At 34.5% G+C, this 14,125-nt stretch overlaps 1 protein-coding gene across 3 annotated transcripts; it reads left to right on the top strand.

The window, feature by feature from the left end:
- Positions 1-2,630: 2,630 nt before the first annotated feature.
- Positions 2,631-13,799, top strand: LOC110798578 (uncharacterized). Of its 3 annotated transcripts, none has more exons than XM_022003763.2 (10): positions 2,631-2,756; positions 2,841-2,973; positions 5,231-5,282; positions 6,162-6,235; positions 9,224-9,322; positions 9,948-10,088; positions 10,883-10,934; positions 11,286-11,359; positions 12,289-12,378; positions 13,389-13,799. In XM_022003763.2, the coding sequence occupies exons 1-10, from the start codon at positions 2,741-2,743 to the stop codon at positions 13,399-13,401; spliced, it is 744 nt and encodes a 247-aa protein (XP_021859455.1). In that variant the 5' UTR covers positions 2,631-2,740; the 3' UTR covers positions 13,402-13,799. The 3 variants fall into 3 exon arrangements, with proteins under 3 accessions (XP_021859455.1, XP_021859453.1, XP_056688926.1); XM_022003761.2 differs by having other exon boundaries at positions 2,632-2,756; positions 13,384-13,799; XM_056832948.1 differs by lacking the exon at positions 2,631-2,756 and having other exon boundaries at positions 2,825-2,954; positions 13,384-13,799.
- Positions 13,800-14,125: the final 326 nt, after the last annotated feature.

Below are 14,125 nucleotides of genomic sequence, written 5' to 3'. Positions count from 1 at the left end.
TAGATCCCATCCACCCTTAAGAATAGCTTCTCATGACGCCGCGAAGGCGCCGGAAGACAAGAATTTCAAGGGGGAAGAGAAGGTTACTCGACATCTTAGCATGACAATCCCATTCCATAAATTTGATCAAATCCTCCCTCCACCGACAATGACTCAACTCAAATGGGTCAAAAGGACTTTTTAGGGTGTAACGTATAGGCTAGGGGTAAGGGTGTGGAACGAATTTGGAAATTGGTGCTCAATCCTAAAGTGAAGCGCAAAAACTGAACTTACTCAAGCAAATCGAACCACAACAAACTCATACCACTTATTTGGGGTACCCCCAAGCTTATTCAACAACAAAACTATACTAAAACCCTTTTTGAACTTTTCTTGATTTGATTTTCTCTTTTTTTAGTTAGTTTTTTAAACCAATTAGTTAACTTATTTGTGCTAGAAGTTTATAGACTTTAGTAACTGAACATGTTCAACGTATTATTAGTTCATTTAAAACCTGAAATCAATTAGTTAGGTTTTTGAAGACATTAGTTACGTTTTTAAAATCAATTAGTGTATGTACAAATGAAATTAGATAACAGTTCTTAGTAAATTTGCTAGTTCAACATATTAGTTTAGTTAACAAATGAAATTAATTAGTTACGTTTTTTAAGAAATTAGTTGAGATTTTAATCCAGTTAGTCTACATATGAATGCAATTAGTTAACAGTCCTTAGTAAATAAACTAGTTCAACATATAATGATTTTAGTTAAGAATTGAAATGCATCAGTTAGTTTTTTAAAGCAATTAGTTAGCAGCTTAAACTAACCCGATTCTTCAAAGTTTCTACAAGAACAAGCAATGGAATTCTTTGTTAGATCAAATGCTACATGTTTGGCAGTATGCTCTGGCCAAGATTCATGTTGTACTTTGTAACCAAAGAAATTTTCATTGATGTAGTCAATAGTTGAGGTGCAACCAATTGCTTACTTGAATTCCTTTTCAAAATCTTTAAACAAAGTGAGTGCGTAAACAATTGCTGCGTGTTTAATCATTCCAACCATTGGAAACTCTTAGTTAGGCAAAGCATTTCCACAATCAAATTCATTTTGATCTTCTTGATACCTCCAATGGTCTATAGTTGGCGTAGTGGATTTGTTGCATTTAAATCCAATTGCATGGTTGGTTCTCTCACTCCTTTGTAACAAGAATAATATTCAATTAGTTAAAAACTATACCAAATTAGTTAAGTTTTAAAACCAATTAGTTATCTTTTAAATGCAATTAGTTAACTGACCATAGTAAATGAGCTAGTTTAACATATAATCATTTTAGTTAAGAACTGAAATGAAATAGTTATTTGTTTAAAGCAGTTAGTTAACTGACCATAGTAAATGAACTAGTTCAACATATAATCATTTTAGTTATGAACAAAAATGAAATAGTTATGTTTTTAAAGTAATTAGTTAACTTACCATAGTAAATGAACTAGTTCAACATATAATCATTTTAGTTAATAACAGAAATGAAATAGTTATGTTTTTAAAGCAATTAGTTCAATTAATAAACTAACATTCGTGAAGACAATATCCCAGCTGAAAAAAAAACCTTGTGCAAAGCTGTACACCATTTTTCTTTTAATGTATACAAATTTGTAAACCAATCATGATTTTGAAGGTTTATGAATCATGTCAAACCAAGTGGTTTCAAATTCTTGTTCATTGAAACAACCGATTAAGCACTTCTTGAACGTGTCTTTGAATGTCGTGTCATCTCTTAAGTCTCCAAATCTTGACACAATTTTTTTTTAAGTGCCATAAGCATAATCTATATCTAGTATTAGGAAACACCTACGGAAATATTCGCATAATATTATTAGTTAAGCATTCAAATCAATTAGTTAAGACTTTAAACTATTTATTTAAGTTAGAAGACTTCTGAAAAATGGTTATCAATTTAGTTAAACCTTTTAAGTGGTTAGTTAAATAGCAAAAGCAAATAGTTAAGAACTTTAAGAAATTAGTTAACTATAAAAATCAATTAGTTAAGATACTCTTACCTGTTCAATAGCATTTGCCACTGCCTGATCTTGATCAATAAAGATAGTTATAGGTTCTTTTCCTCCCATAGACTCCAGAAATGCTTTCAATAGCCACGCAAAAGTATTTGTCTTCTCATCAGCAATAAAAGCACAAGCAAACATCACATTAGATTTAGCTTTTGTTTATCAAAGCGTGAAGTATTGTAGGATCAAAATTTATACTTAACTTTTGTTTATTAAAATGATAACATTAAGCTTAGGCTAAATTTGGTTTAACATGTTTCAGATTTCCCGGGTCAAGTAATAAAAGGTAATATAGACTTATGATTTAAGTTACTTTTTGGTCGGCTCAATGACAAGTCACGTGGTCAACTGGTCGGGTAAAATCGGGTAATAAGTTTTCACGGGTCAGGTTAATAACAAGTTGCATCATGTTATAATCGATTTCGGGTTGATACTGATTTTGATTTCAAATCAGGTTCATATTATTGTCCGATTGCTAGGTTATGGATACAAGTCGGTTCAAGTCGATTTCTCGAATCGAGGTCAGTTTTTAACAGTTTTACCAGACGCGTTACGTGCGGTCGATGCGGAGGAGGAGGGCAAGGAAATCCCACGCCCAAACCCGGAAATGTATAAGGAAAATAGGAAATTAACTCTGACAGTCGTATCTAACAAAAAGTGGTCAGGAGTGGAGCAAAACTAGCGAGCGTGGCAAGAGCATGTCCTCTTGTATAAGTATGATGTAGATGTTGACTGTTATCCGTAACATATAAAGCTTAAAGTTACAAAAATGGTGATGGATTCCTTGTACGAATTTAGGTGCGACAATGGCGAATTCTTCAGTCATGGTGTTGAAAGCAGCCTTCGTAGCATTGGGGAGCGTGATGGTTGCTACTCTCATCTACACTCTCGCCATTGATGGATTGCCATTCCGTAAAGACCTCCTTACCCCGTAATTCTATTCTTCACTATATTTTTCTTAATTTTCAACTTTATGATTGCTTATGAAATTTGAACTTTTAGCAAGTTTGATAGCGTGATTGTTGTTTATGATTGTATTTGTTGCTAATTGAATTATGAAGTTGGCATTGGTTTAAATGATTGGTACCATGTTGTGTGATTTGAACTAGCAATGAGACAACTAATCGAGACGGAGTGATCATTAGGAATGGAGTTGTTAATTTCGTTGGAGTGCATTATGCTCTATTTTGGCAAACCTTAAGTAAATTAGTAGTTGAAACTTGAAAAGGTAATTTGATTGTGAAGGGCTGAAGGCTGATATTTGGCCTTGTTACAAATGGCTTTTGGCCAATTGTTCAAACAACTAAAAAATATGTCTGATAAAATGGCAAATGAAAAAGTCGGGGGATGGCTTTATAACCGGCCTTTTCAGACAAAAATAGAAGAGTAGGAGCATAGTGTTGAGGGTTCTGGTGTAATGTTTCTAACTTGATGATCAGATTTCTTAATGTCATATGCTAGGGTTCATTATAATGGCCCTCTCCAATAAAGTAATGAGTTTTGCATAACTTTCATGCAGAAGATCATGCTGAAATTTGAGGTAAATGGAAGTCACTCTTATAACCGTGATGACCAACCAGAATTTGCTGATAGAGAACCTTTTAGTGTAATATCCTGGATTCACGTCATTCAACTTCTGGAAAACCGATTAGGATATGTATATTACATTGCATTATGATTTCCGTGGAGTGTTGCTTGGTGATTTCTATGGAAGTTGGACATCAAGTTACAAGCCAAGATGGAGATAATTGATAATGAATTTTCTTTTTCTAAATAAGTAAATAGTAGATGGTTGGTTAATTGGGTTTTAGGAAACTTGAGATAAATGAATTTGTTGGATTATAATGTTACCACTTACTAGGAGGCACCTTACGATACCCTTGATGGAATTCTAAGTTCTTCAGAATTCAGAAACTGAACATATTGATACATTGATGGCATACAACTAAATTTAATCTTTTGATAAATGAATAAGAGAGAAATAAGAGTAAAATAATTGTTGTAGAGAAAACATTTCAGTGTAGGATCTGGTGAGTGACAGGGAGATATGTATACACCATGAGAGGATTGGTAATAGATACTATAATAAGGAAGAACATTTTTAGCTAAATCATCAAGACTTGTATCAGCTTCTTAAAGATGAAGAATACCTCTAAACTTCTTGCAACTAGTCAAAAATAAGTTGATATTTGGGCTACTAAACCACATGCCCTGCCATTTGGTAACTGCAATTTCTGGCCTAGATAGCCGCTAAGGAAAAAACAAGTGAACATTGGGCGTCCATTTGAGTGTCAACTCCTTTTGTTTGGACACTTCTCCATGAGAATTTTTTCTACCCTCTGAAATTTTTCAAGAGAAAAGTAACAAGAAATAGGAGTTCAAGAAGAATCTTCTCTGAATCAGGCTTTTAGCATGTAGGCATGCTGCCATAGCATAATGAAAGTATGTTTTAAAATTTGCAACCATGCTCCATCCAACAATAATACAGTATTATTTACCCCTCTCCAAGTCTGCATGCTTCTACTAAGCTTGTTTATTTCACTGGCTCATGAAATCCAGTTTTGTTGCTCCAAAAAGATAAAAGGTATATGAATATTCAATGTCGTTAATAAATCTTGCATCAATTTCTTAAGAAACGAACTTTGTGGATGTGCAGTACTATCTCCCAAACAAGGGCTTCCCCACCAAGACCTAGCTAGATCAAATAACGGCTTTGATAAGTATATTGGCGTCCTTTACAAAATCATCTATTTTGGTGCATTTTATGATAAAGCAGAGATTTTATTATATTGACTTTTGGATAAAAATGGAATAATGTTTTGTTGTAACTGTCTACACATCTTGTACATTTTGGAGTAGTAAAGGTTCGTTGTGTGTCACATTAAGGGTCAATAGATATTGGCCTCTTTAGGCTGCGTACATCCAACCCCCCTTACCATGCTTAGGGTGGGAGTGTTTTTAGACGTGTTGGGTAATATAATTGTTAGCTTTTTCAGATGCATCAGAAAATTAGTTACAAGAGGCGGCATTTGCTTCAGATGCTTGATTTCCCTTTGCTTGCTTCATTTTATTTGTTCGAAAATCTTGTGCAATTGGATTATTTTCATTTCCCCTTTCCCCTGTAGTTGGGCAGGCAACAACTGTATCTGGTGATAGTTGCCAATAATCATTTTTGTGATCTTCTGCAGGTGGATGACAGCAACTTTAGTGGACTTCTATATCAATATCTTTGTTTTGGCGGTATGACATATACATTTCATCACTTACTGTGAATTAGGGTTAAACATCACGCCATACATTATTGATTTATTGATATTAGAGATGCACATGAGATCTTCTAGAAAGTTAATTTGTTGTAATTTTCGTTGTCATGTTTAGTCAGTTTTCCTTTTCATCGATGGCACTGGATCCCTTGTGATTTTAATGTTCTTTAAATATATTTAAGGGGCTCGTACTTTTGCAGTGACAGAAAAGTGACGTGACTTTTATGGTATCTGGAGTTTTGGGCTTTACATAAACTATCTGTGTTTTATTCTAAACTAGAGCATTAAGCTTCTAGACTACTTCAACGGACCTGGTAATGTGCTCAACGAATATGCTGGTGTTGCATGACAGGGATGTTGTTTGATAAGAGTATACTGAGGTGCACATCAGCATTAATCTGTGGCAGGTTGTGGACGTACTCATGAGTTGCATATACTCTTAATTCTCAGTGGAACCTTTTTACTGTTTTATCCTCCCATCGGATTTTGTTATTAGAAAATGCCAACGTTTGATAATGGGGTGCCCCAATTGTTTGAACTTCACCCTCCTGCCTCAAGGAATAAGGTTTTTGGATCAAATTACATTACTAGGGTATTGGTGTGGTGTTTTCTCATCTCGGTCATCTAGCCCATTGCCAACAAGCCTCTACATTATATACATAAAGCTAAAGCATTTTTGATTATCCAACACTTATAAACCACCATTATACAGCTTCCAGGAAAGTTGAAAGTATGTGTAACTCGAATTTCCTTGTCAATGCACTACTTATGCTAAATATTTGCATGATCTAAGAGATTAAGGACCTCTTTTCATTTAGTATGACAACTGCTAAACCTCCATGTTCTATTGAATCAGGTATGGGTTATCTACAAGGAATCAAGTTGGCTTGCATCAATCATCTGGGTAATTCTTCTGGTATGTTTAGGAAGGTATGTATCAGTACAGATTTGCTGTTCTTCTCACATACTTTGCCAAATAAAGTTTCAAAAGAAAGCCATGATTAGGTTTCAAACTTAGCATTCTTTCAATATAGTACTCTTTCCATACAATTTAAAATGTCTCCCTTTTATTTTGAAAGCTTGCTACTCCAGTTGTTTTCATTGTGATAGGTGACACAATCAGAAAGATAAAACACACCAAAAAAAAGCACGATATTTTAAGTAGAAAACTTTCTTAGTCTAGATGTCTTTGGAGGCTGGGTTTTGGGAAGTGTAAGATGTATGCGGCCTTAACCGTAGTTAGTAATTCAATATAAAACAATAGAGAGAGGGGATTGAACCAGAGATGAGTAAGAACTAAAAGCAATGTGTACCAAGGAGAAACTTCAGTGGGATTTCCCTCACACTTATGAGCAATCTCTCTCATATCCAAGAACTAGATTAGGTCCCGTGCACGCACGGATATTTGAAAATTATTATTTGACTATCTTTTCTATAAAAAAATTAATTGAATTATGAATCCCTTAAATCTATTGTGTAATTAATAATCTCGAATGTACTCATTTTATCATATTTTAACTTACTACGTATTATATATTTTATATGTTTAATATAATGATCTGACTAAAATATTTGATATATTTAATATGTTAATTTGGCCAAAATATTGAGTAAAAATATTTTTTATTATTGATATGACAGTTTGACTAAAATATTTCCAAAATTTTAATAATGGCATATTTCATAATCCTATATTTTTTTTCCATATATAAACATTTATACAAAAGGAGAGAAAATGAAAAAAGAAAAGGAAAATGTCTTTTTAGGAAAGAGTTTTTGGCGGGAAATTTTTTCACCGGGAAGTGACACGTGTCATTGCTGGTGTCTCTTTTAGTATATAGTAATAGATATGTGCGTTAAACCTAGCAAAACCCATATTCCTTCAAACAAGTGTAAGGAGACAAATATCTAAAATATTTAAACATCAGAAAATCGGAATTGCATGGTGCAGCAAACCACTCCCTAAACACTGCCACGCCGAGGGATAACCCCGAGTCTGTCGTTTTCTCTAGATGAGCATGCACACCAAATCTTGTACTAGGCCAGAGGACTGTCTTGGTGTTAGATGTTCAATATCAACTTTTGTACATGTTCTATTTCATTGTTTCTTAGGTCTTTTAAGCCATGGTTATTGGGTACTTCGTGTTGACTTTTACGTGTGGTCTGGATGGCTACTGAGCTTGTGAAAACTTACACTAGATCTCTGTAGCTGTATTGTATAAAGTGGGAAAGCAGTATTTGATGCGAGAAGCTTGATAAAATTGATTAAGCATTGTTGTGGGGGATATTGACCATCAAAAGCCTTCACACTTGGTCAAACTTTACTTAGCACTTGAGTCAACGAGGATTCGATGTTATTCTTGGTCACTCATGTTACTCCAATATTTATTCCTTTTAATTGATACCTTGATGCTTTCAAACTAGGTGCTCACCTGAAAGTCTTCTTCGAATCACAAGCCACTTTTTCATTTGTGCCTTCTAGGCACACTCAAATTTGCTTGGGAAAGACTTGCTATCTTGTCGCCAATAGGCAAGAGTGCATTGCGCAACTGATCACCAAAGAGTCGGATCGTGACACTTTAATAATGCTCTGGAGACTCTGGATTTCCAGTTACTCTTGACAATAAGTTTCGTGAGTATATGAACTTAAAGACTAATCTGGATCAAAGTTATGAGGAATTGATGATAGAGACCTTTCATTTCTTTTGTTTTGGTATAAGCCGTATAACCGTCAATAGCAATTGGTTTTTTTTTCCTGCTCTGCTCTTTTTCCCCATCTTTGTTCTAGAGGGATGATATTATGAGAACTTGAAAGTTTCATTACATTGGTAAAACTAATAACTAATCATTATTTTCTCTAGCATAGACTCATGGTAACTAGTTTCCAGAAAGAAACATGTTGTCAATTTGTCATAATATCAGATTGTGCACTGGTGTCTTTTTTTTCAGAGAGTTGTGACCTTTGTTCAAGCATATCAAAAGCTAAGACTACTGATATAAAAATCCTATAAGACTGGTAAAACCTAAATGATCAGCCGTCTAACATAGACACCTCCCACTTGTCTTTGTAACTCTGGTGTTTCTTATGGAAAAATTTGTCCTCTAGTAAAAGTAAATGGCAAAAGATGTTGAAACTGTAATTAAAGCTTTCTGTTCATCTCTGACAAGAGAGGAAACTGTAAGAATGTAGGGAGCATGAGAGCAGCTCCATGTTTTTTTACTTTGTTAAAGCCTTGTTCAGTCATTTACTCCTTCGAGTATTCATAATGCATAACTGTAGGTCTTTTTCCCCTGCTTATGTTACTTGATAAAGAATTATTTCTGTGGTTTGAATTTGAAGTTCTGGTACACTTGCTTTGATGCTTGGTTTATTGGTTATTAATGTAGTCTTCTGGTGTAAATGCTTAGCCTAATGTATTCTTCTGATTTAAATGCTTAGGCTGGTGTTTTCTACAAAAGTAAAACGAAAATAATCAATATAATTTCATTTCTCAAGAAAAAGGTCCGGGACTATATTACTCTGGCAATTTCAGGTGATCCTTTAATTTTCCACCAGGACTTGTGCTGCTCGTTGTAGTATGATGTATAATGTATAATGAATGTGACTAGGGTGAAACTCTAGAAGATTTATGTAACAAATTTCTCCATGGGGGATAGTTTGGGTGAAGCTAGTAATTTATCATGTAATCTGTAAAACTTCCCATGCAATTTACTGCTCCCTTTGCCTCAAATGTTTAATCCACTTTGAAATTGGTGACTCATAATATTTAATTTTGATGAAGTATTAAGTTTGGTTGTTTGTTTCTTTCAATTTTTTTTCAAGTCTTTCCATGAAGTTGTCTTATACTTCTGTGCTACTCCTGTAAATAAGCTCTCTTTTAGAGATGGTATTCATATGCTCTTGTTTTTCCTTTTCAGTATCACAACTTGCGCATACATTACCATTCAACTATTCAAGCTTTCAGCTGAAGAATCCTCCGATCCTATGTATCATCTTCTATTGCGAGACCAGGATAAGTGAGCTGGGTCTTTAATTTTCTTTTACTTTGCAGGTTATATGTATTTCTTTCATTACCAGAATCCATGGGTGTATCCATGTATTATCTGAGGTTTCATCGTCCAACCACTAGTATTAACTTTGGCTCCAGAGTCCAGAGAGAGTTTCTATAGTTCTTTTAAGATATTGACTTTTAGTCCTTGCTTCACTTTTTATTTGTTGGCTCTATTTGAACTCATGTAAAGGGTGTTATTTCCAGACAGCTATTATTCATTTGAATACGGACATCAGTTATCTATGTTGCTTCGTCTTATCCGCACCTAGATTCTATCATATCGCATCTGCATTTGCTTTATGTTAATCTGTTTTTGTTCTCCATCCCCTCCCTTTCTCTATCTTATATTATCTGCTTTAGTTATGTTTTCTATTCTTAGACAATTTAGCTCAGGTATTAGATTGACTTCCTTTAATAGTTTAAGTCTAATTTTTATGATGAATATTCTGTGATACCATAAGTTACGCAATGAAGGAGGTGAAAGTGCGAGTAGTACTCCTATGTGAAGTTGTGGCAGATATTTTTCCATATCATTTACTGGCTGAGAACAAGAAATAAACTCTCTATGTATGGGTTTTTTCCCTTGACAGGAAGGATGCGTATAGTGGGAGCGCCATTCAACTGATCTCTGCAAAAGTTATTTTTGGTTGTCTAGGCTGTCTCATGCTTGGTACCTTGGTTTACACTATCATCACTCACGGTTCACCTTTCAATAAGGAACTTTTAACACCGTAAGCTCTTATGATTCTGCAAATATTTTCTCTAAATGGATGTTACTAGTATATATGAGGTGTCACCTAGTGAAAGACTTGGTTTACTAGTTACTGGCAGTTTCTTCATCTTTGATGCTATACCAGAAAGACTTTCTTGGTCAACAAATTTTGAAATGGTTAAGTTTGTTACTGATGTGAAGGTCAATGGAGTTTATTCAATTTATCTTTCTTTTTTGTTTGGAGGGTGGGTTGGGTGAGGGGGGCGAGAATATAAGACATGTAACGTTTCTTCTTAACATTAGGAGCTTTCCTAGAAGAGAAATCCTCAAAAGCAGCACTATAAGAACCTGTGTAGTTTTCTATGCATTTAAATAATTTACTTCTAGGGTTATGCCTTATACGTCAATAGTCAGTGTCAGTGGAACCTTTATCTTAAGCCGTTTGCCTTTGCTCACTGACGCTGTTGGTTGTTTGGTTTTCTAATTATTATTACTTTATTAGTCTATAGGTTTGCTTGATCATCTTGTCAGTTTAGATCCATTCCTATATTTTTGACATCCTCTATTTCTATGGCTTCTATGCTTTCTTCTCGAATCTTGGCAAAAGGGACTTAAGTTAAAATTTAGTTTTTCCTGCTCGTAGCCTATTTAATTTGGCCTATAATTAATGATAAGGAGCTTCTTGTAAAATTTAAAACTTGTGTTGGCTATTTGATTTGATATGGAGTACGCAAAATTTTATTGAAACTGTTAACATCTGTAGACATCTGTCGACTGTCGTTGACTGATTGTGGAAATATAATATATATGCAGGTGGTTGGTAGCAACACTGATAGATTTCTACATCAATGTTGCTGTTTTATCAGTATGTTAAAGAGTTTCTTCATCTCCTCCTCTATAAATGTCAAATATTTTATATAATTTCCTCTTGCTTTATCTTTAAAGTTCCAATTTGGATTCAATAATGTTGTGCTGAATGATGCTCCCTGTATTTAAGGGACTGATTTCTTAACTGTTAAATTGATGCTAGTTGGGTACTTGAATAAGTTATCACATGTGACTGGGGAAATTATGCCAGTTCTACAACTTGGAATAAGTGATAGAAAGCATTTAGTATGTCCTTCCTCTGTGGATCAAAGGAAAAGTTGATTCCATTTGTCAATAGCATTTTTCTAAGCAGAAGAGTAAATACCACATCCGCTTCATGTGATTGCAGGTTTGGGTCGGCTACAAAGAACCAAGTTGGTTAACTAGAGTGATCTGGATAGTTTTGCTAATATGTTTTGGCAGGTAAACTCTCTTAAGGTGCTTATTTTCTTAGAACATGTAGCTCCAATACTGTTACCAAAAATTGTCTCTCTTTTGTGTTATGGGGGATGATAAGGAATCCTCACCTCCAAAGAGCCCCTATAATGGGGTTTGATCTCATGCCCTTGAGGTTATGAGGCCAAACTTTTACCACTAGGCCAAGCCTTGCTTGGTTAATTTTTCTTTTTAATGAATATATTGGTGATTCACATCAATTTAATCAGTAGTGTAATGTATTTCCGTAAGGCCTGTTCTGTTTTCTTTATAATAAATGCCGCGTGATACTTCTTCCAACAATAGAAACCATGTCTGGTTCTATGAATATAAATATAATAGTGTTGATTTGTAAGGCTCAGCTGGACTTTGTATTATTATTAAGAGAAGACAGTTGATTTTTGTATTGCTAAAGCTCCCTTGATGTAATTTATGATTTATTACTTTATTGGTTCATTTCTCCCTGGTTTAGAAAATGAGTACATTGTTGAGAGCCTGTTATGTTCAATAACCTCTTTTGTGTGGCTTCTTTCTAGCTTGGAATATCTTTCTCCTTTCATATTATCCTTCTTTCCATATGTAAATGAACAAGACATGTTGGTCGTATACCATGGACCATGCCCGTACTTAATTGTACCCCTTTTTTTATTTGGGTGAGGGCCAGGGGTCTGTTGCATAAAATCATTCCATCTTGAATTTGACCTTTGCTGTCATTCAATTATAGGTTATTATAATAACAAAGAATAATACAAGTGTTCAACCTCTGTCATTTATAATGTTAAAAACCCCCCTCGCTCCTAAGTATAACAATGTAAGTAGAATACTTGTAGCGTCTTTGTTGATATACAAGTCAAGGAATCTTGGGTGACTTAAATGAAATTTTAAGCAAGTAATTCTTTTTTGTTGCTGCTTTTCAGCATTGTGACCTGTGGATATGTCGTGCGGCAGTTTTGTCTGCTCTCTCCTTATGATCCCTTGTACCTTGTTCTGTTGAACAACCATCACAGGCAAGTCTAATTCTAATGTCTAAGGTCTAATGTCTATTTTTCATTTCATTTATTCGTGTTCTTGTGAGAACTGTGTAACATTAGTCTGTCGTTTGAATATTTTATATTAATGCTGTTCACATCATCCGAAATGGAATGTGTTTGGGTGTGACAGTAAGCTACCTTTGTTATTCTGTTTAATCTGAATTATGGAACAGGCAATTCGGTAGTGAAGATTTGTATGAATAATTGAATATCAATTACTTCAAAGGAAGGAAACTTTTCTGTTTAAATTTGTCCATAATGTTATCATATTTGGATAGTTGTGCACCTTTGCTAATCTGTTTTGTCGAATACTTTTAGTCGCTGGCATAATATGGAGTAATTCATTAGAAGCTACTGAAATTGATTGTGGAATAGTCTGTTAGAAACTGGTTCAAGGACAAACTTGGGTCTATATATTCTTGCAGCCCGGCCAATGAATCCTTCTCTGCTAGTCTCGAATCAGTCAAGCCTCTAACTGAGACTGGCTGTTAAAACTTAAAAGATGCTCCACCCATTCATTATACTCCTGCTTGCTAAGCAAACATTGAAATTCTTCATTCTTCACTCTTTGTTACTTGTGTGTATATTTATATCACCCTTTTTATGTGACATACTGGGCTCTTGTTCATGAAATACTAGGCTGGTCTGGTCTGGTCTTTCTCAAATGTAAGACAATATGTTCAGGGGTCGATATACCTTTGAACAGAGACATAATAATGCATGCTGCATTGTTGCCTAATTTACTCTCTACACTCAGCATTCCAGTGAATCTACTAGCAATTAAGCTGGATCAATAATCCACTAGAAAAAAAAATTAAGAAATATGAAGGAAACAGAAAAGATGCAGTATATATTAGATAGTGTGAAATTGAAATGATGCAGTACAAGAAATACAGGAAAGTACAGCTTAGTATATTGTCTCTGTTTCCATTGATTAGCAATGAACAGTAATACTAACTACGTTGAGGTTATTTGTGGCAGGGCAGAAAGCAGATATGAGACGACGACGACACCAACAGTTTGGTAAACCCAAGGTTACAGGCAAGCCTAAACTATCATTTTCCTGAGAGACCTCAGATTGATTTCCATTTGAATTCAATACTAGTAGTAGTGTGGATGTGGTACTCGGATTTTCAAAATGAGTAAATACTTTGCTTGTAACCAAACTATAATTGTACTCCGTAATTGTTTTCCAATTGAGGGCGTCAAAATCGCAGCCAGGCATGTATTATGAAATACATGCCATGGGCTTGTTTGTAATTTCCCAGCCATTTTGAAATTGTTGAATAGTCAACCCCGTTTGCCAACTTGGATCCCGTTACTGCCAATTTTGTAATATGAATACCATTTTAAAATATTTAGCACCATTTTTGTGATATTAATACCACTTTATAAAATTTAGTACAAAACGAGTACCATTTAAGGAAAATGAATTTCATTTAGAAAAAGTTTAGTACCATTTTTGTAATACCAATACCATTTTTCTAATGAATTGCCAACTCAGCAATGCCAAGTCAGCACCCCGTTTTACAAGTGTACAATACCGTTTTACATTTCCCCCCAAAAATATTTACCATTTAGATTTACCTTTTTATTTGGAGTTGGCATGTTTTTGCTAATACATGCCTGGCATGTATTTGGACTTCCTCTTTCCAATTCAATAATATGATTGAATTTATGAATGAATTCTACTTTTTGTTTTTCTTTATTATATCATCATTTA

This window comes from Spinacia oleracea, chromosome 6 (genome assembly GCF_020520425.1).
Source record: "Spinacia oleracea cultivar Varoflay chromosome 6, BTI_SOV_V1, whole genome shotgun sequence".
In the NCBI taxonomy this organism is placed as follows: domain Eukaryota; kingdom Viridiplantae; phylum Streptophyta; class Magnoliopsida; order Caryophyllales; family Amaranthaceae; genus Spinacia; species Spinacia oleracea.
The sequence above is the reverse complement of the archived record's forward strand: the minus strand, read 5'-3'. Positions and strand labels throughout refer to the sequence as shown.

Excerpts from the sequence above, each read along its gene's own strand:
- LOC110798578 (XM_022003761.2), top strand. Across the intron at positions 2,974-5,230 it reads CGTAAAGACCTCCTTACCCC|GTGGATGACAGCAACTTTAG; the intron begins GTAATTCTATTC and ends GATCTTCTGCAG. Across the intron at positions 10,935-11,285 it reads TCAATGTTGCTGTTTTATCA|GTTTGGGTCGGCTACAAAGA; the intron begins GTATGTTAAAGA and ends ATGTGATTGCAG.